At 39.3% G+C, this 26,291-nt stretch overlaps 2 protein-coding genes across 5 annotated transcripts; both read right to left on the bottom strand.

The window, feature by feature from the left end:
• Positions 1-5,502: 5,502 nt before the first annotated feature.
• Positions 5,503-11,088, bottom strand: LOC145485139 (uncharacterized). Of its 3 annotated transcripts, none has more exons than XM_081463829.1 (2): positions 10,962-11,088; positions 5,503-10,044 (listed from the first exon to the last, which is right to left on the bottom strand). In XM_081463829.1, the coding sequence occupies exon 2, from the start codon at positions 8,697-8,699 to the stop codon at positions 7,233-7,235; it is 1,467 nt and encodes a 488-aa protein (XP_081319955.1). In that variant the 5' UTR covers positions 8,700-10,044; positions 10,962-11,088; the 3' UTR covers positions 5,503-7,232. The 3 variants fall into 3 exon arrangements, with proteins under 3 accessions (XP_081319955.1, XP_081319957.1, XP_081319956.1); XM_081463831.1 differs by having other exon boundaries at positions 5,503-8,656; positions 10,996-11,088; XM_081463830.1 differs by lacking the exon at positions 10,962-11,088 and having other exon boundaries at positions 5,503-8,656; positions 9,975-10,326.
• A 4,302-nt stretch (positions 11,089-15,390) lies between these two features.
• On the bottom strand, positions 15,391-18,906 carry LOC145485228 (uncharacterized). Of its 2 annotated transcripts, none has more exons than XR_014049155.1 (2): positions 17,879-18,906; positions 15,391-17,199 (listed from the first exon to the last, which is right to left on the bottom strand). XR_014049155.1 is itself a non-coding variant. In XM_081463930.1 (2 exons), the coding sequence occupies exons 1-2, from the start codon at positions 18,321-18,323 to the stop codon at positions 16,347-16,349; spliced, it is 537 nt and encodes a 178-aa protein (XP_081320056.1). In that variant the 5' UTR covers positions 18,324-18,906; the 3' UTR covers positions 15,392-16,346. The 2 variants fall into 2 exon arrangements, 1 of the variants encoding a protein (XP_081320056.1); XM_081463930.1 differs by having other exon boundaries at positions 15,392-16,438.
• Between the last annotated feature and the right edge of the window lie 7,385 nt (positions 18,907-26,291).

Genomic DNA, 26,291 nt, shown 5'->3' with positions numbered 1-26,291 from the left:
CGTCATGTACTTAATTGGTGCTATAGAGTGTGTTCATGTGACGTCATCAAATTCTCAGATCCAAAACTAAAGAGCCACTAAAGGTTTACTCTAAAAAGCCACTAAACTAAAGAACCACTAAAGGCTGGGCAGACTGAGGAGCTGGAGGAAAGTAGCTTTCTGCATATTGAGTCAACGCAAGTGAAAAGTAATTTTCAGCTTTGCTTTAATGTTCTTCTCGAAACAGTTTTCGCTCGATATCAAAGTCGCCTTGTCCATTTTGTCTGACTCCCAGAAAATGGAAAGTGTAAGCTTAGACTACGAGTAGTCCCTCTTTTGCTTAGTCCGTCGTGCGTGACGCGAAAGAAAACCGCGAGAAAAATATGGCCGCGCGAAATCCTTTCGCGCGAACCTCGCCCCCAGGATTTCGGGCAGCCATGTTTTTCTCGCGGTTTTCTTTCGCGTCAGGCACGACGGACTAAGCGAAAGAGGGACTACTCGTAGTCTAGTGTAAGCTGTACCTCAGTATTTCTTCTGCAAACAGTTTAAGCCTGATAGCAAGCGCACGCTGTTTATTTGCACTGAAGAGCTGACGCAAAGTCACGCTGTGCGATCCCGAGTGAATGGTAACTGTCGTGACTGTCAGCTGTGCTTGAGTGTTCTTCTCCAGACAGTTTACGCCGAGAGCTGAAACAACTCCATAAAATAAATTTGCTTTTTTTATTTTCTTTCACAAGCATATATATATATCGAATGTGCAGTTCTTTCTCCCCTTAGAATACTGCCTTAGTCGTGATGTAGAATAAGAGTAATGAATACCATACAGCTGTTTCAAGAAAGGTTGTTCTACAAAAGTGTAAAAGCGTACGCAACAACGTGGAAAGGTATTATGGGCAATGGTGGCCAACGGTTGCTTGATTGAAGCTGAAGGCATTTCATCATGATAGAGGGACATAGCACAAACACGTGTATTTATGCTTTTCCTTACTGAAACACTGTTAACCTCAATCAAGGAACGCTAGACTGTTACTAGCCATAATACCAATCGGCATTTTTACGCTTGTGTAAGACAATCTTTGTCGGAACAGCTGTATTTCTTTTTTTCGTTGGCGATTTCATACCGCGCTTTAGAATCCCTACAGTGTTTTAATCGATAACCGGTCACGTACGGATACTAAAACGCTTTCAGTTTGCTCATTTTGTAACAAAGGTTTTCTTCTTAAGGAATAAAACGCAGCGGAGAAAGGACTTTGTTTCATCAATATAATTTCAAGAAATCTTGCCATAGTTAACTTAAAACTGGATGAATCGACGGACGATGCGACAGGCAATGCTGACAGTGCGATAGTCTTTTCCGAAAGCTGTAAAATGCGAAAGAAAAAATAATATCAATTCATTGTCACTTACCGCAGCAGACGGGAGCATTTTTTTTTTTTTTTTGTATCCGAGTGCATCGTAACTGGACATATTTTCTCTGATAATTCTCTTGAAGCATCTCTGTGGTCTTAAGTTCTTCGCAAATCACATGGTACCGGCCGTTGTTTAGCTTCTCAAAAATGTAACAAACAGACAATTTTCTACCACTAAAAATGTCCTCCTCAATGTTAAGGACGGTAATGAATCTTGTCATTGAAGGCAATAAATGTCGAATAATCCAGACGGATGCTTCAGATTATAAAGGATTGAAGAGCGAAACGATCGACGACAACAAATTATAGGTTTCGTGGACCATGAAACCTCGGGTGACGCACCGTTTCTTTTACTGGTTTTTTTCGGGTGCACCCTAAAAGATACTTTAGCAGCTAAAAATAGTGACGTTTCATCATGAACATCCTAAGTAAAACCAAAATCCTTGATTTTATGCGAGTACCGCCCCCCCCCCCCCCCCCCTTCTCCGGGAGATGGCGTTTGTTAACCAGAATGCGCGACAGAATATATCAAGCGTCGCCAACCCAACAAAAAGAGCGCGTGTGGTTTGCGGCCTTTAGGGTTGGCGGAATAAAGTTACCGTGAGTAGGATCGGCAAGCACTCGCACATTACACGATGGAAGCGAAATCTCACCTATTTGGTATCCGTCAAAACGCATTGCTTTTTCCAGCAATGGTAACCATGTGGAGTGAACCTAATGTTAGAATGTTTCACGATTTTTTGAACCCGTCAATTCCGTTGTATTTCGATGCAACAGCAACAGTACAGGTAAAAGCCGTGAGAAAAATCTGTTCAGATACTTAAAATATACTATATTTTGCTTTGATATTTTCCCATCCAGTACAAATGAAACTACATTACAGCTGAGGATGAAATTTTTCTTCTACCAAACATGGACAGTTGTGCAAACAACTTTTTCTCATCCGTGTGAAACTTTCAACCATGCTCTGACCTACCGGAGAGTCCAAACAAACGATTTTTCAACGATTGGAACGAAGCTAGTCTTAAGCTAAGAACGGTTCGCTCCTTGGCCACAGCCCCAATTCGGTCCTCTGAATGCATCTAAACTGTGGTAAAAACTTCTTGTTTTTTGTAATACTGAGAACTCTGTCAAGGACAAACTAAACAAATAAAGCTAAATGGGTCGTCAGCATTAGTGTCACGTCTGCTAAAGGAGGCAGCCGCACGATGTCATAGTGTTAAGAAGTGAAATTCCGTTGTTTCCTAGAGGAATTTATGTTAAGGTGGGACCCAAACATTTTCTTGTGGCTAGGAGTTAACTCCAAACCATGGCAAAGTATACATTTTAAAAAGCTCAAAGACCAAAGATTATAAAAAAGTATATTTGTGTACCCTATAACTGTATTGTAACCTGACACCGGCTGATCAAATCTGCCACCTGCTGGGGAATGCCAGGGCTTGCTTGAGAAAAGATAACTCCTACAAGAACTGATCAAAAGGAATAATTTTTACATTTTACAAAAGAAGACAAATAGCTTGCTTGGATAAGCATAGAGATTTTTGAAAAGTTAAAAACACGTGAAATGATGACCAGTTAAATCTGATACCGAAAATCTAGCATACATTTCAATACATAACTTCGACAGAATGCACTGGATGGAAAAGTTCTATGCTTATCCCACAGAACGTACTCAGAACAACAAATCCTGAAAATTTTAGCTCAATTGAATAAATCCTTCTCAAGATATCTTTTCTTGAAGGCGAAAATAACTCGTTTTGAGAAAACGAGCTTTAAACTTACAGTAACAGTACTTGTCAAAATAAAACTTCAATACCTTAAGACTCGAGTTCGGTGAAAAACAAAACTTCGGATTTCTTTCAGTATTTTAAGTTAAGTCCTGCCTTAAGTGGCATAGTAGACGTCATATGATATAAGCAAAAACCATGTTCTTGTGAATCGAGCGATGCAAATCGCAAAGTTGTAATCTTATGTTTAAACGGTGAAGAATACACGTGGCAAACCTAAAGACCGTGTGGATATTCTGTAACAATAGCACCTGTATCAATGGCTCTCTAAAGCTGTGTTCACACTAGGCCGAAACACGATTAGTCTGATCACGAATGAAACATGTTTCGTTATGAAAAGTGTTCACATCAGACAGTGCATTGCGTGAATCATGGTTGAAACATGATTATTCTGAGCATGATTGAAGCAACCTCGCGAGGTAGTTTCAATCATGATCAGACCAAACATGTTCAAAATGGCGGGTGGATGCGGAGAGGAGGCGAGTGCCCAAAGAACCAAAATTGGGGCTATTATGAGGTCAAAATGCCTAGTTGAAACATGGGCCGATGAAGAAATACAACGGCAATTATCGGCGATTGGTAGAAGGCAGAATATTTGGGAGAACATTGCCGCAAAACTTAATGAAGTGTAAAAAATTTATGCGAGTTCCATGAAACAGCGTGAATTATACAACCATGCATGAAACATGTTTGAAGCCGACATCTGATGTGAACAATGCAATAACAAACATGCTTAGGCGAAACATGTTTCCTTGATACATGTTTCTCTAATCATGCTACGGCTTTAATGCGAACACAGCTTTAGTTGTTCGACCTTTCCACAGTTGTACTTGGAAACTTGAACGTAACAAAGTAAGTACACAATTAATTCTGGAAACAGTTGTGATGTGAATGATTATAGACCAATCACAGCCCTACCAACAGTTGGGAAGACAGTTTGGCTTTCGTCCAAAACCTTCTACGTCGATAGTTTTAACGAATTTTGCTGATTTTATCTTGGAACGCAAGGATAGTGGAGAGTTGACCGGGACCATCTCGTCCTGGAGTTGTCGAAGCGTTCTACGCCGTAGACCATAACAATCTTTTGTCTAAGCAGGCTGGGACTGGGCTCTGTGACGTTCAAATCGTACCGCTTCAATAAAAAGCAAAGACCTTCCATAGCTAACAACGACCAAACTTGTCCTTGTTTGTGTATCACATGGGTTAGGGTTTATTATTATAATGATAAACGACTATTGCGACGTCAAAGATCCAAAAGACCTTGAGACCAATTTAAACCTTAGACGTATCTGACGTACAAGGGGCGCAGGAGAAGTTCTTTTTTTTGAATTTTGAAACGAGGATTCACTCTGTGATGCTAAATCTTTCAGTAGCTGTTCATTCATCTCTCGCCTTTTGGAAGAGCTTTCAAAACTGGTGGACAAATAAAACGAAACAGCAACTAGCATTATCAGATAGTATGATTTTATACGGTGTTTTTGACAAAACGGAACATAAATACTCTTTGAACTATGTGCTTCTAATTGCGAAATTTTCTATATGCTGCAGCTCCCTGCTCGACGAAAAGCTCTCTTTTGACAGTTTTCTCATACTTCTAAAAGAGAAAAAAAAATACAAAAAGAAATTGCATTTAAAAACAAGTCTGTTACTGCTTTCCAAAAATCCTTTCAACATATTATTTAACGTGCACCGATGACGTGTTTTCTTTGTTTTGTTAACTAAGTAATGTTTTTTTGTTTTGTCAGTTTGTTTTTTGGTCAGTGATATAATGCTTATGCTGAACATATATATAGCAAAGGCAGCGTTAGTAGTGCTGCCTTTTGTTTGAAACTTAAAAGCAAAAAAAAAAAAAAAAAAAACCTGGACATTTTCCAAACTATATTGTTTCAGCTATGTAAAAAACGATGCAAGTAGTCTTAGCGATCATATTGTACTGTATGTAAGTAAGTATTGTGCTGTAATATTATTATTTCCTCTTTTTATTTGTTGAATTTTTTCCCATGTATATTGCGTATGTTTATCAATTTTAAAAAAAATAAAAAAATAAAAAATCTCTCACCGAGATTCTGACATGTCAACTCAGTCTCTCCACGTCACTTGACATTTCCATAGCAACTCCATTTTGACATGCAGGTTTAGCCAAAATTCGCCTTTTTTGACAGCGTTCTTCATTACTTTCTTTTTCTTTGACATTTTAATGTCACTTTTGGATAATTACCATCAATTCACTTAATTTTCTACCTTCTAAGGAAAAGATGTCTGTAATATCAGAGGATGTAATGACTAACAAAAGATATGTCATCTTGTAGGGCAAGCCGATGGTCTTCTATGAACACAAAATAACTTACAGATGTCATATAACAACGAATACCAAGGTGGCAGTGGCTGAGTTGCAGTCAAAACCAGACAAAATAGTTTTCTTCATAGCAGCTAACAAAATATTAAGACAATGTCAAAGTTGCTTTAACCTCCTCTAATGCATAACTCGAGAATTCTGTTTTTAATTTGACGAGGAACAACATATTTTGTTCAAAATGACACAACTGTTATTCTACTTGGCGAAAGGGATCGAAGAACGAGTTGCCAGACTTGTTTGGAAACACAAAATGTTTCATATTTTTCACTTTTACAAACTGATATGGTTTTTGGAATAATGAATCCCTTTTCGTAGATATTAAATGCGGTCTCCAGTGAAAAAAGTTACCCGACTAATTCTATGCTATTTTTTGGCTGATAAAAATTTGAAGTCAGCACAGTAAAGTTTTTCCCGCCTGCTGAAAACCTGATCGGTCAATTCAAATTTCCGGCGCACCGGGCGTATGCAAGGCAGTCTCTATCTGAATGGTTCAATGCAGATTTGTTAAATCTAAATACAAGTATATTTTATTCGGCAGTTCAAGAAAACTGAAAAAGATTGAATTTTCTATCTAGATTAATAGTTATTGCTATAAATATCTTAAAGTGCCTATGAAGTAAAAATAATTCCTGCTTATTTCAAAGTCTTTTCAAAGTAAAAAAGAATGGCATTTTCTTTTTTGGAATATCTTTTTTCGTTTTAGAGATATTCACATTTTTGTATTATGCAAATGAGGAAAGTGATGACTTCATAGGTGGTTCCTCTAAAACAGCACAACACTCAATCGAGAATAACTCTAGAAATATTCAAGCAGTGTTCTTCAAACTTGGCACCAGCAATGTACATCACAAAAGAAACTGAATGACACCTACGATGCTGTTGCCAAGGCAACACTCTTGGCTCTAGTCTCTTTCTCTGAAAAACCAAATATCCCCATTTGCAACCTTTTAAAGTGGGACAGAGGGTCTTACTCAGAACACACATGGTTCCCATATTGTCTTAACTCTCCCCATTAGATTGGTGGGAGTGGATGATCCTTGTTTAAGATAAAATCTGGGAATTTTAGTCTTAATTAAAACAGAACCAGCGGCATAACTGTTGTCATGGCAATGGCATGACAGGTGTCATTATGTCTCTTTGTTCTGTACATTTCTGGTGCCAAGTTAAAAGAACACTGCTTTAATATTTCTAGAGTTATTCTCGATTGAGTGTTGTGCTGTTTTAGTGGAACCACCAATGACGTCATCACTTTCCTTACAAAAACGTAAATATCTCTCAAACGAAAAAAGATATTCCAAAAAGGAAAATGCCATTCTTTTTTACTTTGAAAAGCCTTTCAAATAAGCAGCAATTATTTTTTACTTCATAGGCACTTTAATGTTACAATCAATAAGATTATGAATTGGGTGGAGCAGTTTTCAATTGAATGTGGTAAAACCAAAACCATAGTAATCCCCAGTCTAGCCAATCACAAGTGAATGAGTTACAATTGGTTTTGGTTTTATTTCTGATTGGATTGAAAATTGACACGTAGTTGATGCAAAACCAATTACTCTTCGACACTCAAATAAAAACCGCTCTATTGCACCTTTTGGATTCGGCGAATTCGTTATAATCACGTTATCAGATCAAGATAGCGAGTTGCTTGTATAAAATGGTAATGGTGCTTCTGAAAAGTCATATTAGTTCCCTACTGATAAATTATAAACAACATAAATTGTTACACAATTCATTTCGGCACTTGGCTTTTTGGTCCATGTTGGTCTTATTAAAAATGGAAGCTTGCCACTCTTGAAATGAACCCCCTCCAACTACAAATAAGCGCTTTCCAGACGACAGGATCTCCATTTCCACAATTGCCACGGCTCCATGATCAGTAAGATTGTAAGTTGAAGGCTGAAAAATAATTGGTTTTAGAGGCGCTAATATACTCATCAAAGACTTAGCGTTTTCTCGGGCAATTACTGCACGTTTAGACAAACTTCCGTAGTCTCCGAAATCGGTGGCTAAGAAAAGCGGTATGGGAACTCTACTAGCATTCTTGTACCTTTGAACTCGCCTCGTCAAATTTGATATACACTTCTTTACCGCTACACTATTGTTAAAAGTAATTCCAAACGTTAACATCTTTTCCGCGCGAATGTGCGCAGAGACAAAGAATGGGCCAAGACTTTTCGCGATAAAATCTCGTGCAACTTGAAGGAGTCTTGAACTAAAGAAAATGGCACCGTCAGGAAAGCGCATACGATCTGGAACAACTGCTGACAATTTAAATTGCGCGCGAAATGATTCGTTGTTATTACTTCCTCTCCATACAGCCAACCCAACACATGGTAACCTCTCTATAACGTCATTCTCGAATTTTTCAACTGAATCAACCGCAAACACATTCATGCAAACTGTCCTTTCAGCTTTCAAATCTCCAAGTGTGTTACTCTGGCGAACGTTGCAAGGAAAAAATGCCCGTGTGGTTCGATTATATTTTTTACTTTTAGTTAGGTTCTTGTAATCCAAATGCACCAGTATATCCAGTTTCCCTTGACAGACGTCTTGAAACTCTTTCCAGCTTATAAGCGTACTATGACCGCGCAAACGAAGCGTGCGATTGAGCGCAGACACGTTATAGTACAGAGCGAGTGTTTCAAAACCTTTCTCTGTGGGTGCGCCGTGAAACGACGAGTTTTTTACAAATGGAAGGACAACTTGTCGTCCACCATACGCAGCAAGGGCTGTGAGATCAAGGAAGTTATTTGTTGCCTTTATCAGTTGCTCCCAGTAATCAAAAGCGATGAAAATCTTTTTCCCAGGCCGTCGCGCACTTTCGTTCTCCTTCTTTATGGGAACTGAACTACTGGACTGGTTAGTTGCCCTGTGGCGGGTAAGTGATCGATCATAGATTTGTATGTTTCTGTTGTCTATCATACTGGTTCTTTGTAGATAGAAGGCGCAAATGACCAGTGTAATTCCACAGAACAAGAAAAATAGTTTCAGAAAATATTTATTCAATGGTAGCCAGGATAGAGATGTCTTTGTATCCTGCAGGGGGCGCTGTTCCATGTTCTCCACCCTGTACCCCGGTAAGGCTTTGAGTTGGCGTGTACGTCTGAGAGCTGATTCGTCAGTATCTAGTATTGGAATAAATATATCTTTAGAATCTACACATATCATCTATTTGTGGAGGCAGGTTGGCCGAGTGGTTTGGGTGCCAGACTTGAAATCCGGTGGTCACGGGTTCAAGTCCCGGGGCTCTATCAAGTCCCGACCCCTGTTTCTCGGTAGACCCTAGTTCAACTCCTTGGTCACCCTTGTAAATAGCCAACTGGTCTGGCTCCCGCCCGTTGGGATTTTTAAGCCTATTATGTTTATTTCCAATATTTCTTTCATTCAGTTTAAGTGGCATGCCTGAAAACTAGCTAGTTGTAGCTAAGTGCATCGACCACTATAAACATTCAACATTAATAATAATATTATCATTCAACACTGCTCAGGAAAATGAGCGGCGGAATTCGAGCCAACTTATCATTCAAAGAGGATGGAATTACTCCAAGTTTGTGTTTCTTTGTTTTTATATTTTGATAACATTACGTTGCGCAACAATTTGTCGGGAACGCAACAAACTGACAATGCGTAACGCCTTTTAGTATCCCGCAGAAAACGTATTTAGGCTCCCAGTAAGACGTCGTCTCCAAATTCGTCAACACGGAAAATTATGAATATTAAATTTCCTCTCTGTTTATGGTCAAATGAGCATGCATTACTTGTCCATTTCCACTATTCCTTAAATTCAAACACATTTTCTCAATGACCATACCAGTGTTGCAAAAGTATGAAATAATAGATCTAGCCGTGCCAAGACTTGTGCGCTTTCAAACCAGCCAGGCTCGATACCTCTGAACCTCACAGGGCCGGCTTCTTGTAACAATGTATTATGATTTTGTCAATTATGTAAAACCAACGTTAAGCGAAAACCTTATAATCCATGCTATCCGCCTGATGAAATAGGTAGAGAACTTTCCACATTTTGTCGTTTACTAGCTAGCTTTGTGAATTTCAATATTGCTCCTTCTCGAATTCGTGACAACTGATGGAACAACTGGCGAGGTCCGGCTGAATAATATCAGTAATGGCAAGCATTCCATCATGAACGGGCGCATTTCACGGTAAGTGGTAGTTGATTATGAGCACTTAGCTTGTCTTTCAAGCTCATTATCACTAAACTTGATCAAAGCATTAAAATACATAAGAAAACCACAGAGAATTCGATTACATACATTTACAGCAAGATGATACAGAACGTAAACATTGAAAACAGACTGTAAACACTAGATATTCATTGATCGGTTGATTAAATCCGCATCTCTTGAACAGGCTATATATATATGTAAAGAAACATGTAAAAAAGTAACATTTTCTGCTGATTTACCGTAACAAGACAAGAAGTACCTTAATCTGCTCCAAGTGTAAATTGTTCACTCGATGGACGATAAAACTGGATGACTTTTTGTCGGTTAATCTATAGGAAAGGGATTATGCGTCGCGTGCATTCTAAGAAACGGTCCACTGAGAATTCGAGAGAATGGAACAAACTCATCACGCGTAACGCCTTTAGGCATCCTGCATTAAAACTAAAACTAAAGTCGCACTCGGACCAAACTGATCCACATTGCCAGTACTTATGCATTTTCCGCAGCACTCAGCAACTGAAAGTATTGCTGTTCCCTCTGGAAGGCATGTTAGTTCATCACAGTATACCCTGAATTTATGTCCAGCGAAACAGTGTGCGTCCCCCAAACATGGCTAGATAAATAGCGTAATGATCTGACGCTACACAACTTGGCTTTGTTTAAGTGCCTTAGAGGCTAAATTGAAATTGGAGGCGTGTTTGAATTATTCGCTGTTGAACTAGCCAGGCTCGTCGCAAACAAGTCCCCGAATCCTACAGCGCACTTCTTGTAACAATGTATTTTAATTAATTATAATGTGAAATCAAAAGTGAAAGTGCCTAAGGTAAGAGAAACAAATGGGAGCTTTCTTCAGTTTATCTTCTTGAATTAAACCTTTGCTCAATCCCGTTTGCCAGTTTTATGAATTCTAATTCTACTATTCAAGGCGGATTTAAAACCCTGCAAAACCTCATTGGAATTAAATAGCGATGGAAAGCGTTCCTAAACCCGCATTCCGCAGTGTTTGTTTATCACGAAGTTATCAGTTTGTCATTAACCTTGATGCGAGTATCAAACTAGATAAGAAAACTGCATAGAATTCGTAACATATACATCTATACGACGGACAAGATTGGTTGGTAAGAACGCCAAAAACATCAGACTGCAAACACTAAATATTGATTGCTCAGTTGATTTACTCCGAATCTCTTAAACTTGCAAGCGCTAAAACCCTGGGAAAAGGCAGGGAAATTGACGCTAATTTAACTAATATGAGACATCAACTGAGCGAGATATTGTACCTTAATCGGCTCCAGGTGAATATTGTGCACTCCAACGATAACACTGGAATGGGAAGTAGATTTTGCGTCTTTGCGTATTCTAAGAAACGGTGCTAAGAGAATGGAACAAACTGATGACGCGTAACGCCTTTTAGCATCCCGCATAAAACGTTTTTAGGCTCTCAGTAAGACGTCGTCTCCAAATTCGTCAACATGGAAAATTATGAATATTTTAGCAAGCAAGCATAGGCACGCAATGTGTACGAATGTCAACGACTTTTCCAGATACAAATTTCTTTTTACTTGTGAAATGTTCGTAGCTTGTCTGACGCGGCGTTTCGTTTCGGCCAAGAGACTCTTCAGAGACCTTTACAATCCATAAGCAAACTCGTTGAGCATCACGCTCAAAGTCCCGTTCGCAAATTCTTGATGTTGACAGTCTGGCCCTCTATCGCAGAAGGATTCCCAACCGTACGTTTACGAATTAAATTATAAAAAAAAAAAAAAAGGATGCTTTTCACTTTCAGTCGTCTTCCATATGGTGGTGTTATCTCGCGTCTTCGAGACTCTTAACACGACCCCTGCTGTGTTGTGTACTCACTTGAGTCGGCTTCGCATGGAACAGATGTAGTTATTTAATATTTACGTGAGCCCGGGTTGCCCTGATGATCTTAGTTCCGTGTACCTCAAAGCTTGAACTGGTTGAGCTTCGTGGTCACCAAACTTAAAAGGGGGCCTACAAAGAAGCAAAGTTAGATAGATGGCTTTATTTATGCCCAGTTTCAGGCCTAATTGGCAAACCCTGATCCACTCTTAAGGCGGGGCTGTAGATTATAACGAAATAAGAAAACAACCAAAAACGTGGTTATGCGCTGTTCGCCTACTTTTTACATGGATATATTTAACCCCTTTAGCTGAGTCAACTCGAGTCCAGACTACAACCAACCCAAGCCTAGTCTCTAGGCGTTCTCTCTTAGCCGGCTGTCATGCTAAGATTTACATTGCATCATTAATGTGCCATCAGTATAATTGTTGAGACTGAAAGTATGATTGATTATGGCAGTTATGCATACGACTTAAGCAGTTGTGAAATCCCGTTCAGGCCTGATTTTTTTTTTCAGGCTTTAATTTCACAACTGCTTAAGTTGTGTGCATAACTGCGATGATCAATCATGCTTTCATATCATTCTCCGCAGTTGAAATATATGAACTTTCGTTTATTTACTTGTATTGCTGAGACTGCTACCAACAGTAGCTGAAAATAGCTGGCTGCGTTGCATATGTCACAGACCAGGATCTAGAACACAGGAGGGGCCTGGTGTTGGAGCATGCGCAGTGATTTACATGGTTTGGTGTTACAGTTCTAAATCTTAGTTAGATTCGGCAGGGCTCTAGAAATCTCGAGCGCATGATTTAATTATTAAGCATTATCTACAAACAAGAATGGTTGAATTCGCCACCCTCATTAACGTGTACTTGGGAATTCCAGTTTATGCAGTATATAAGCTTACACCCACCAAGTTAAAAACTTTAAAACGATTCAAAGACCATCCAATAACCCGAGGCTTGACACTGCAGGTTGGCTTTTACCGCCGTGGCCGAGAGTGAACTGGGTTGCGAGTACAGTCGCTTTTCCTCGCTCCTGGCCGGTAAAGCGTTTTCAAAAGCCAGAGTGACAAGGACTGTTGAAAGGACGTGGTAATAGTTTGCAGCTTAAGAATGACCATTGAAAATGAAAAGGCAGTCAAAATTTTATACAGGAGTACAAAGCAATGAGGGAGAATTCGTTGGGAATAGTTGAAATTCAGTTTTATTTACGGTGTCCAAAAACGTCCTTTCTCTAGGGAGAATACGGGTTTTCTCCTTACTGTTTCAAAAGGCAAAACCAATAACTATCTGTAGTATCACACGAAACAAAATAATATATAAATTTAGCCAAGCCTAAAAGCTGCTGATTAAATAATTAACTATAAACAAAAAGAGGATATTTTTCCCTGGATCAGAAACTCAAAAAATGCGCAATAGTGAGCATATGATTGTTCAGTGTGTGGTTTCACTATATTTTTTTAGTTACATTTCAGCAAACCATACCTAACGAGTTTACCCAAGATTGTAGAAATTACGCACGCAATATCAGGGACTTTCCAGGAGATGATTGAGTGAGGAATATGACGGAAGAAAAATCAACAACGCATCAGGGTTTAATTTGCGCCGACATTTTGCCTTGCATGTACTCCCTCCTTCTCCCCCAGAGTAATAACCTGGCTCGAGTCCGCAATCCAATCGAAAACCCAGTATCTGGTCAGCGGTCAGCTTCAAAGAAACACACGACTTCGATTAAACACAGCGGTCAAACGTCGGGCATGCGCAAATGGGTATTTTTGGCAGCCGCGTGCCAATTTCCCGCGCAAAAATTTAAAGGAAAACATGGAAAACAACCGGTGTCACGCAAAAATTTACGAAAACAAATTGAAAAGTTCATAGAAATCTGTAAAAGGAAAAGAAAGTAGCTAAAAGGAAAACTTAAGACTTTTCAGGCACAAAGTTAATTAAGTTACCGGTATTCTGTTGATTTACCATTTTCTTTTAAGCTTTACCAAAAAAGTTTATAAGTCTTGAAAACCAGTGGCATGCTACGAGCTGACGGCGTAGTATACATTTGTTTGCTTTTATTAGTCACACGAGGCGTGACGCCGGAAACGGACGACAAGCGGTGTGTAAAAGAAGAAAAAACTGGAGAAGAAAAAGACAATTGCAGTGATTCGGCTTCGCTCAGACGAGCTGGAAAAATCTTGGCAAGGACAGGGAGGATTCCGTCCGGATCCTGAATTTGTCTGAAGCACAGGAACGAGATTAATCGACCTACAAACGATGTTCATGTCCACCGTCATGGGGGCATAGCTGGCCAAAATACTGATCCCAAACCGCCTGTACCAGGTCTTTGACCAGGTGGGAAAATCTTTTCCAAACTACAAACCTTGGACAAACTGGTGCACTAAATGCGAAGTCGAGGCGGACAAAAAATTCAAGAAGCACAGAAAATACATACCGCGGAAAGGAACAAGCAACAAGCAGAAGGTAGAACAATTTTTAACTCTTATTTCTGTTTGCTCTCGTTGTACAAGCTAAAACACAAACAAATATATAAATAACGAGGACAATGTCATTTATAGTATGCCGATGACCCACGAAAAGAACAAGGTTATAAAAATATTTTGGCCGCCTTTAGTTGGCCCATAGCTCGCACATGCGCAGACGTTTGACCGCTGTGTTCTTCGATGAGCACTTGACCTGAGCCCGCGATATGGTTACGTGATACTGGTCAGCGGATAGCTTGTTTTGACAGCTGACAATTAATTATAACCAGGAGCCCAGGAGGGAGAGGTTAACTTCGCTTGCGTTGCCATGCGATTGCGCGCCCGATGATCTTGGCCATTATGACGTCACTCGTGAGCCGGCCCGTGAAGTTTCAATGGCCGCTAAAGAATGACACCAGACAAGTTTTTCATCCGATGATTACTCAAAGAATTTGAAAGAAAGCGATAAACAGACCACAGGAATAAGATAACCTGTTAAAATTGTGTCCAAAAATACTTTGGTGTTCAAAAACTAGAAGTCAGAAGGCACAAAAACATGCAAAATTTTGAGGTCGCTCAATTAAAAACGGGATCGAAAAGTGGAGCTTTGCACCCGTTACTTGGGCGATATCTGGAGAACCCAACAATGAACAACACGAACACAAAAACATGATCTTGATATGGTTTAAAACGTTCGAATAGTGATGAAAACGAATCATTTAACATGTGCATAAAAATGATCAGTGGGTTTAAACCCATTATTTTGTAGACGATAGCGTGGAGGACCCGCTGATCGATACTCGAAACCCTCGAAATATGAGAATATGCTCCCTTGCAAAGGCATTTGAACTATCAAGTCATATGCTGGGTTGGATAGTAAATAATGTACCAAGGAATTATTTTTCTGCGCTAAATTATCCACAAAACCGTCAAAGATAACATTTTCTTTTGCGAGGCCAACCAGCTCCGAGCAGACGTGTGGATATTTTAGATGGTAAAATGATATAAAATCATTCTACAGGAGACCTAGATGAAACGGATGATATTCAGAATAACACGGACCAGACCTCTTCCCAGAAAGGTGCTTCATTTCATGACAAAATATTCGTGAAATATAAGATCGGAGCATGATCTGTTTCCTCGGGCGTCCGCATGCAGTGCAAAGCTGTTTCTTCTTCTGAACTTCTGACAAGAGAGGTGTCCTAAACTGGTGCTTTGGGTTCTATTTATTTTTCATTTCTCAGTATAGACTGTATAGAGAGTAAAAGACAACTGCGTAGGATGTCATATAGAAAGACCTAAAAAATACAGAATCTGGTTCCAATTAAAGAGGAAAGGATATATGAACAGGGATACTTCCTATGCTAAGTCATTAGCAATAACAGTTAACTTAACAAGGAGAAACTTGTTAAGCCAAAATGACTTTTTGCCAAAACAAAGAGTTCAGTAGAAGGTTATGACAAAGCTAGAAAGATCAATATCAGGTGATCTCTTATTGTAACCAAACCCCTTGTTTTCTAATAGTATCTGTCTTGACAAACTGTAATAGCTTTACTACCTCTAAGTTTGAAATGATAATCAATTCTTTTCTTTATACTTTATGCTTTTAATTTTCATCATAAATCTTATGTGAACAAAGATAGCTCTAACAATTATTTTACACTAAGCTTAAACTGAACTACAAAGAAAATTTAATATTCTCAAGAAGAGTGTCACAGAGAGGTTGTACTTGTAAACATGAACGTCAAGCCTGATTTCTCCCCAGCTCCTTCCATCCCAGGTTCCCCCTGTTGCTTTTTGCATTGATGAGTTTATTTTTGGCTTCAAGAAAATGATAAGTGTACATTTCCAGCAAATAACACACAGGATTGGGTTTTAAATGTTTAATTGACAGTACATTGACAATAAATAGATAGCTTTCCATGGTGGTTGCATGTACTGCCAGAAATGGGACCTGCTTGAATGGTCTTGCAAAGGTAGTGGAGGATGATAACTTAAGGTTTAAAAAGATCAAACTAATAAGACTCCTCATAATATTCACCAGTCAAAAATTGCAGTAAATGTTTATATGACCTCCCTTCCCTCTTTGGTTTTCATATCGCCCCTAACTCTTTTCAACAGAAAATGTAAACTAAAAGACAAATTTCCTAATGAGATCCAGCACCACGAACTCAAGTATGTATTTACCATTAAAAAATGCAATTCTCACAATTAAATGATCCAACCCCCATCCACCTTTTAAGTCCCGTCCAAGCAGATACAATGCGGTAATGTACATGGAGCTAATATCATAATTTATAAAACATTAAATAGCTCATTTCCAGTATCAATGTATTGAACCGAGGTCTTCAGATCTTCACATAAAGAATTTTTTTCAGCACCCTCACCTGCACAAAAAAGAAAAATAAAATTTTCTGAAGCATGTCAAACAAACTACAACAATCACTCTGCATAAAGCATTTTTGGATCCTTACTTAAAGAAAATTTACAATATTGTTTAGGAGTTAAAATAAATCAGACTTCAAATACCTAAATTGTTGATCAACAGTGCCAATTTTGTAAACATAATAAGATTCAGCAACAGGAACTCAAGGTGACCGAGTTTGGTACTCAAGTTTTGCGAAATAAGCATACATAATTGCAGCCGACAGTGAGGCCCCTTATTTGATCTTAGGTAACCAAGAAAGCCCTCGCCCCAGTGACCCTAAACAAGCTAACTTTCACTGTTTTGTTGAGAAAGTGAAACACAAGCCACCTTTAGCAACATAACCAAGGTAATCCTGGTAGGCATGATAACCTTTTTTCGTCAAAATACTATGACTAGCCTACCTGGGGCAACTCATGGTAAGAAGAAATAAAAATTAACTCACAAAACCCCACAGTGATCAAATGACTGAAAGGAAGCCAAAGGAAGAAGGATAACTGAGCACTGGAGTATAAAAAAAGGCTTAAGTAATCCTGGAAGGACCACTTCATGTCATATATTAAACACTTGATAAAGTTGCCTCAGAAGGGTCTGATAGGGTTGCCCTCAGTATCCGAGACCATATAAATGGGGCCTTGTACTCTCTCCTCCGCAGAGGCTCCCTATGGGAAATTGAATATACTCCGAACTACCAGTCTGTGGTCAAAGCAGCACGAAAGTGGCCTATGAAGAAGAGAAAAGTCTTACAACACTAGACTGCAAACCATGGGTAAAATGTAGACTGCAGGCTTTTTAGGAATATCATATTCCCATTTTCATTTATAAAGAGATCGAGCTAACCATACACCGGCTAACCTGTGCCGTATATTTCAGGCTAAACAAAGCACAAGCTCTATATAAAGGAAATGGGAATACAATATTCTTAAAAAGTCTGCAGTCTGCATGTTATCCTCTGTCTGCATTTTAACCACCGTTGTGCAGTAGGCAGGCTTTGTCTTATTTAAATAATTAAGCTTAAGTTCTTGTTTGTGAAAGTTCTCATTTCCTTCATTGTGGATAATATTTCTGTTTGCTAGGCCCATTGCAGAATATGTGAAAAGGTTTCAGTTTTGTGAAAGAACACTCCGAGCACGAGATCGCAGATATTTCGTACTCAAATGGACTGATCATTTTTACTGCTAATTCTTCAAAATCATCTTCAGATACAATGTTTTCCTATACATATAAGCTATTCTGTGACCAAGTTACACGTTACTTTACGTTACCGATCACGTAAAAAGGGCAATTTTACAGGGCGAATAGTCAAAATTTTGCCCCACATATTCCCAACGGAGAGCGATGACTGTAACACTTTAAATACACTTTCTGCAAGATTTTTCGGTTATAATTAAAATCTACTTACCTCTAAAGAAAGAAAAATGATAATCACTCCTTGAGATCCAAATACAATACCATTTGAAGCTGGAATGATAGGAGAAATCTGCCTCAAAAAGTTGTATCAGCGAGAGGCGACGACGCCATTTTCGAAAATTTTGTGCATTGGCGCGCTTCTTTCGCGGTGACGTCATAATGGCCATGATCATAGGGTCAGCCAAATCTGACGTGTTCACCTCTCCCTCCTGCAGGAGCCATAATCGGGGACGGAGACCGTAAGCGCGCGCCATTTCTAGTATTGGGGTTGTCCCCATGATATGGGACAATTTTTCTATTTTTAGATCAAATTGCGCCATCCCGTGTGGCATACGCGCGTACATGCTGCGAGGATTTTTGCGGATGTAGCGTGGGGAAATGGCGTCCGAAATTCCCGAAATGTTTGATGCTTTTGGCCCACAACTTAATTCGTTCATGTCTGTTGGAATTTTACTGGGATGCCAATATTTTAGTCGTAAGCTGCTCCAGTTTGAGTGAAGTAAGACAGTGTCGAATTTAGTTATGTGCCGCTTTATATCACTGACCAAGTTGTGTTCCGCGGCTTCTTTTACAAGAGCTCCACATTACTCCACTCTAAGTTTCACATATGTTGAAGATTAACAGCTTTTCCAAACCACTGCAAATAAACTAGTTGGATATATTTGGATATAGCAGCGTCTCAGCACTTCAAAGTTTCCCTCCTCTTGCCACACGCTTGCGAGGATTTCGCCAGAGTCTATCTCGACCGAAAAGTATAAATAATAATAATAATAATAGTTGCAAGTTTGAGCTTCACCTGAATTGTGAGCAACACTTGATGTTCAGTTATTAAGGCCCAATAAGTGACAATAAAGTTATGTGTGTAGATGATGCTTAGTTTTGTTTGTGTAAAAATCCAATGAATTGTCTGTTGTTGATAAATAAGAGCGCCGCCGATGCGTGTTTTGTACAGTCAGTAAAACATGACAAATTGAACTTCCCCACTTTCGTGTGAAAACGTACATCGAACTCAAATAATATCTCTAGCTTTCAAATATGTTTAATTAAGGTTGATAAATGTTTGAGAACATATTAAAAGCTTAGCTGAAAATAGGTGAATACAGGAGAAATAATCAGCAAAATTACGATGACGCTTTCTTAATCAACTCGAATTACGGTTTCGATTTTGTTGGTTGAATTATCAAAACTCCTTGTATATTTTATTTTCGCAGTGTAAAATTTCACTATGTTATAGACACACAAATGATGTTGGTAGCCTTTTGGCGTTGGTGAAAATTGTTGCAGCATCTCGGCACAAAGGGCAACGAAAGAAATCTTTGTCAAGATTTGTTGACAATTGAAAAAAACCGATTCGAATTTGAAAGTGCACGCGCTGCACTATGCAAATGAGACTTTCCTTTCAAAAACTTTTGCAAACTCGCCAAACAAACAGAAACAGTAAGAAACTATCAAAGAAAAAGGGTTTGGTTATGATTAAGCATTGTTTGGGAGACTCACAAATTAACTCGATACCAGAGTAAAGAGTTTTCTTACATAACTTTTCTTTACAGAACAAACGCAAAAGCTTACGCGTACAACTAGCGCGAGCAGATATTATTCATTCCCAGCGCAAAATTGAAGTCTTGCTTTCGACCCTGAAAAACTCACTTTTTCCATTAGCTCAGAGCATAAAACTACATATTAGAGCCCTGGATCTTATTCCCTAGCTGCCTTATTCCCTGCCATCGCTGTGAAAAATCTGCAAGAGAATCTCGCCACTCTTATCATTTGATCAGGCAACGTGACAACATCCACGCGAGAACTCCCGACATGTGCGTCGATCCGCGCAGATATATGACGTCAGTATGGCGCAATTTGTTCTAAAAATAGAAAAATCGTCCCATATCATATGTGCGCGCGGATCCCAAGACTTACGGTCTCTGTCCCCGATTATGGCTCCTGTTATAACATGGATGTCCAATATCAAAGATGTATCTGTAGTAATGATGCTGCTCTCTTATTTTTTCAAGATATGTGGCTTGGCGTACTTACGTAGGTACGGACAGTCACGTGACAACCAAAATTTTTTGTGATCGATGGTTTACCAAATTTTCTTAGAAATGAGGTTCCGCTCGCGCGCCTTCGGCTCGTAGGAGCTCCGCTGATATACAAGTCCAAGAATTCGATTCTCCAAAATGAAATGAGCTGCATGTAACACTTCTTGTATCTATTTAAGCTGCTGTTTTGAGTCAGGGAGTGACGAATTGTATGAAGGCATCTCACTCCCTGACGATGCCGTAGATCGGCGAAAGCTTGGAATTAAACGAAATGTAACTCAAGGTCTCAATCGAATCGTCTATTTAGCGACCGATTAAATCAAGAAAAATTCATAGATCGAAGTCAGGGACTGTGCGATAATTACCTGGAGTCGGGGGGGGGGGAGGAGGAAGGGGCTGGAAAATTAGAGGAGGGCATAGGAGAAAATGACAACAAGAAAGAGGGGGGGTTGGATGTAAAATTTAATACATACAGGGAGGGGGCATTACTTTTTCATTCCTGTTGGCAAACTGGAAAAATAGTGGAAGAGTTATTAGGGTTCAAATACAAATACTAACATTGTGATAAAACTGACAAATTTATCAACTCTAAGGTGTTCTGATCTATGAACTGTTGTTTTTCTATCTGTCGTGCAACAGGAAAGGAATGCCCCTGTTATATATGTTAAAACAGTGCTACTTTATTTGCACTAGGATTTAATAAAACAGGAAACTTGAATAAAAAGTGGCAAAAGTAGCACTATAATGTTATTCAATGAGAAAGAAAGATGTCAATGTTAGCACACATGGCATCATAATTTAGCAGAATGAAAAACCTAACTGTTGAAATTTTAATAACAATGCAAATTTAAAGTAAGGTAAATAAAACACAGTATGATTAAATTGAGCTTCAAAAAAAAAAAAATGCTGAATCAGACAGGAATTCCTGAATAATATTTTCAGTTTCTCCAACAAAGCTTCTGGAATTCAAAAGATCTTATATTAAAGTATGGTAAATACAAACAGTATGATTAAATTGAACTTCACTGAAACAGTCCAGAGTAAGTTCAGACTCAAACTCAGAGTCCAGTGATTCTGATGACTCTTTAGATGAAGAGTCATTTGAAGCTATGTTTGTACCGTAGGAAAAACTCAGACAAGTAAACTAGGAAGGAGAGAACCAATGGGAGGAGACTTTTTACAAGAGGGGAAGGGGTAGCCTTAATATTATCATTATGTGAGGGGGGGTTGAAATCAATTTTTGCTTGTTGAGAGTGGGTATGACTTAGTTTTGGGGCATATTTCACCCATTTCCCAGCCCCCATCCCCACCCCTCCAGGTAATTATTGCACAGTCCCTCGTGTGGTTCCCTTTGAAAACAACCCTTGGACGCTCAAGGGGGGATAGAAGCCAGCCCCCCCCCCCTTAAAAAAAAGACGATTTATTTATGTTTCGTTGATCAAGTAGGCGTTGCCTCTTAACTGACAGATTTATTTCATGACAAGAATTGTGATTGACATAAATTATATACATTGATTTAAAGGCGTTAGTTTTTCAGTAGAATCGAAGTGAGAAAGAAGTTATTTTAGTCTGTCTGTTAAGCCCGCTTACCTGGAGAATCTGTTTCACCCGCTCACCTGGAGAATCTGTTTGTTAAACCCGCTCACCTGGAGTACCTATTTGTTAAACCCGCTTACCTGGAGAATGTGTTTGTTAAACCCGCTCACCTGGAAAACCTGTTACAGACTCAGTGCTAAAAAAAAAGAAAAAAAAAAGTGCGACTGTTGTAACTACCCGCCACAGATGTACGTTGAAATTCAAGTTTTCTGAATTTAGCTTCGAGATAAAGATTTATTTGTGTTTGTTCTCATTGCGAATTATAAATGTATTTCTTTTACATCGAATAATTATTAAACCTTGGCTTGATATTATGCGGTTTGTGGTGGTCTTTTGAGCTAGCCAGTTCCACGTGCAACATTTCACTCATTTTTGACGTTGCCATGGCAATCATGCATCAAATTCCATGTAGGTCTGACCCAAAATCAGCTTTTTTGAGATAATTATGTAGTGTTTTCCATTTTTTTCATCAAATTGTAGAAATTCATGAATTTGTATATTTCATAAGCATTCTAGCTTGATTTTGTGTTAATTTTTTTCATTTGATGAATTTTTCAAGAAATAGTGAAATCCAAGATGGCGCTGACGAGACCGTCCACTATTCGATTTGGAACGAGGTCAAGTTTATTGATCGAGATACGACATGTTGTAGTTCACTGGTTTACACGAAGGGTCAAGGAAGCTATCCACATAAGGCTTTACCCTAATAACATCAACAGAAATAATGGAATTGAAATTCCTGAAGCATGGATGCGCGCCCACGATCAAAAAGACACAACAACAGGAAAGCGGTACAACAGCGGACCACTGAGGGAGCAGCTACTTGCCAGAACAATGGAACAATGGGAGAATTGAAATGCACCAATCACAGCCGACTTTTGTGATATAAATGATACCGTGCAATCAGTCGACCTTATCGCCTGAAGAAGACTAGCAGTAAGCAGTCGAAACGTCGCGATCTACATCTCAAGTGCCTACATCGTGAGACTAACGATAATACACTGTATTATGTTTATAATAGCTCTGTAACTGTTCATAACCCGTCCATCCCAACCTTCCCTCCGCGACATTTGTAGGACATAGGCAATTTTTTTGAACAAATTTTGCAGATACATATCCCACGGTTGAGCCAATTCACCATGATGGCGCTTCGGGAAGACTTCAATTGCCTAGCATAGGGAACAACGTCAAAATCGTATCTCAATGATTATTCATAAAATTAGTCTCAAATACATAGCCACTTGTTTTTCTCTCGGCCGCCAATGTGAGCCTATTCCAGACAGCCTGGAACAGGCTAACAATTAAATGGATCTTAGCCATTGCCTTGGTTTTTGTGGCTTACTACAGTTTTGACGACCGAGTAAAGTACCCCAACTTTAACCTTTTTGTAACATGTTCTAAGATGTTTTTTTTTTTTTTTTCATTTAATTTCTTTTTTGTTCTCTAATAGATGTTTACTAATGTCTGTAGTCATAAATAATACATAATAAGACTTATAAATAGTTGAAATGAACGACCTAGTTCTGGAGGGAGAACTGGGCAAGGACTAGAAGTTCTAATGATGCTTTTTTGTTAAGAAATCTGCCTGTAAGTACCTACATCAAAATTTCGTCCTTTTTGCCCGTGCGACGAATACTGACATCTGGCAAGCAATCGCTGAGCGTGCTTCTGAGTCTCAGCAAAACTGCTGTAAGGCTAACTGCTGTAACTTAACAAATAATACAACAACTGACATTCCAGGTCACTGAAGTGTACTTGTGCTCCTTCCTTTGACATAGTCACAGTATACTGCTCACTTGTGAGGCCAATTCTTCAATATGCTAATGCAGTCTTCGCTAACTTGCCACTGTACCTTTCTGGCACCATCGAAAGGGTCCAAAGGCGTGCCCTTCGTATTAAATTCCCAGGCTTACATTGTAGTAAGGCGCTTCGCATGGCTCACATACAATCGCTGCGGGAAAGAATAGCTTCCGCGTGTCGCACGTTTATTTGTACTTTGACTTCAGAGAGTCCTGTCTATAAACCCGTTAAAAGTCGCATACCTGACGTGCAGACCAATTACTCATTGACACCTAGGAATTTAACTGTCCGTGCTGCAGCTACCAACAGGTTTGGTGACGCGTCACAAACAATTTTAATTTTAACCCCTATTAAAGTACGCACGGTTGTGACACTAGATTTTAGTTGATAGTATAGTGATAACCGTGATTATTGCATTATCATATTTATATTGAAGTATAGTCAATATTCATTCATATCCATCAAATATTTTCGATCTCGCGCGATTGGTCTAAACACGTCACGTGACTGAATACTCCCTTGCTAAAACTGGGGAATATCCGAGAATATTTCCCAATTTTCAAAACTGCGTGTGTTGCGAAAAATATTTGAAGGATAATAAACACAATAGGCTCCATTTGGTGCAAAATTTATCACAGATATTTGTCCTTGGACATTATCGGTTCCTTGAAGCTCACAGGTTTCCTCGAGCTACTCTCTCGGAAAACTGTTCGCTTCTTGGAACAGATAATGTCAGCGGACAAATATCCGTGCATATTTTCGCGCAAAATGGAGGCTATTGTTCACTTATTACTGACTGCTGACCAAACCTGTAATCCAGTCCCTATGTATTGAATAAACATATTATTAGGTAGTTTAAGAAGCTACGACGGCGACGCCAAGGACAACGTCGATTAAAAAATGAATTTATGTTTTACCTACGAATCTCGCGATAATCAAAAGTCATTTACTTTGTTTATCACTGACAAAACTATCACGAAACTGAATCTAGGACACAGCGATAAATTTGAAGTAGAAATTTAAAAACTCAGCCGTTGTGGTTCACGTTCTTCAGAAAATGCAGAATTTGGTCATTTTACGTTGTTGTTTTGCAGAGGACGGCAAAGAAATGTACCTAAAATTACAACGCACGTGCACAACCATTGTTCTTCTCACTAAACCTTTTGTTTAGCGACGTTGCCGTTGCCTTTGCCGTCGTGATTTTTTTAAACTCCCTAATATCATTTCTTCGCGCCCATCTTTTTGTGTTTGAGTACCAGTGATAAGCTGACAGTAAGTGCATTCGCAAAGTGCGATCTCTGTTTTCAAATACTCTAATTGGATACTACCGTAGAATTCCGAAAGTAACGGTCCTCCCGAATATAGCGACTCCCCGAAAGTGACGTTAATTTTTTATCTTCCTATTTAACCCCGAAAGCCTAACGACCCACCCGAAAGTAATGGCCCCTTGAAGATTACTACTTGACTACAAAAAAAAAAAAAAAAACATAACTAGTTGATTTGATAAAACGTCTCAAGCACTACTTTAGATCGATGAATAATGCGACCATTACTTTTGCCCTTCAGCACCAACCTTTAGTGAGGCCTGTTCTGTTTATGGGGGTAATTAGGGCCTGTTTACAAGGAGGGAGGGTTACCCTACCGAGCGGGTTAACCCTAGCTGGAGGGCAAAAGATCGCTTAGGTTTAAAAGCAAAATTTCACAGGTAGGGTAACCCTACGACCTGAGACAACTTCATGCGCGGTTACACTCAAAGGGTCTCGGAACAATCAGAAAGTTAGTCCGGGTAGGCGGGTTAACCCTACCTGGAGTGTTTAGGAGGGAAAAAGTTAACCCGCCTGCCTGGGTAACCCTCGTACGCAGAGAGGGTAACCTGCCTACCCGGGTGACCCTAGCTGCCTTGTAAACACGACGAAAAAAAACGAGGGAAAATGAGGAAACGTGTGAGTGCTAGGGTACAGTACAGTACAGATTTTACTAGCACTCCCCAAGGGGGCTTTTCAGTACTAACAATACTAAATGAGCTACATTAAAATTAAAATGAAATAAATCAACATACCAAGGAATTATAAAAATGATTAACAAATAAAGAAGCCTCGACTGTGCTCTGTTCTGTTGTAAAGCACTTAGGAAGCGGTAGAGCACGAAAGAAGTGTAGGGGAAAACACGAGACGTAGTCGAGTGTTTTTCCCTACTTCTTGAGTGCTCTACCGCTTCCTAAGTGCTTTACAACAGAACAGAGCACAGTCGAGGCTTCTTTATTTGTTTTATGATAAAGAATCCGATAATTTCCTCACGAATTTGGCTGAATTTTTTCAAACCAAACTTTATTTTCCAAACGAGCAAAAGTGGCGTCAGCCGTGAACTGTTCTCTGATAAAGCACGCTAAAATAAGCCAATCACAATCCTTGTTAGAATTGTTCAAATAATTTGATTGGCTAACGAAGCGACAGCTGTCAATCACAAACTGGCCTTCAGCTAAGCTTTCAGTTTCGAGTAGTTTGAGCGGCTTTCGAGAGAAGAACGATGCCTTCGAAGTTCGCTTTTCAGTTAAATTTTAAATACGGATCTAAAGGCAGGTGAAGGTTTATAGTCCAGAGGAATACGGCCATATTGTGGCCCATGAAAACGTGCACTTTTCCAGTGGAAATTACGAAACGTGGAGCTCAAAGCCTGCGGATGAAAATGCAAAATGCCGAGTCGAATTTGAACGGAGCTACAGTTATTTACGGCTTGTAGCCGCATGCAGCAAGATTGCCCGAACTAGCGTAAGAGTTAGAAAGACTAAACGGCTCCCACTGGTTCTACTCCAAGCACAGAAGAGAATATTAGAGCAAGCTTTGCACTGACCACTCGTCGGCTCACTTCGCTGCGATGACCGGAGAACGAGCACTACTACACTACATGTAAGTGTTGTTTGAGCAATTGAGCATTTTTACAAAAATAAAGCTTCTCATCGTAAACAGAGACAGT

This window comes from Orbicella franksi, chromosome 4, assembly GCF_964199315.1.
Source record: "Orbicella franksi chromosome 4, jaOrbFran1.1, whole genome shotgun sequence".
Lineage (NCBI taxonomy): Eukaryota > Metazoa > Cnidaria > Anthozoa > Scleractinia > Merulinidae > Orbicella > Orbicella franksi.
This window is presented reverse-complemented; position numbering and strand designations above follow the sequence as displayed.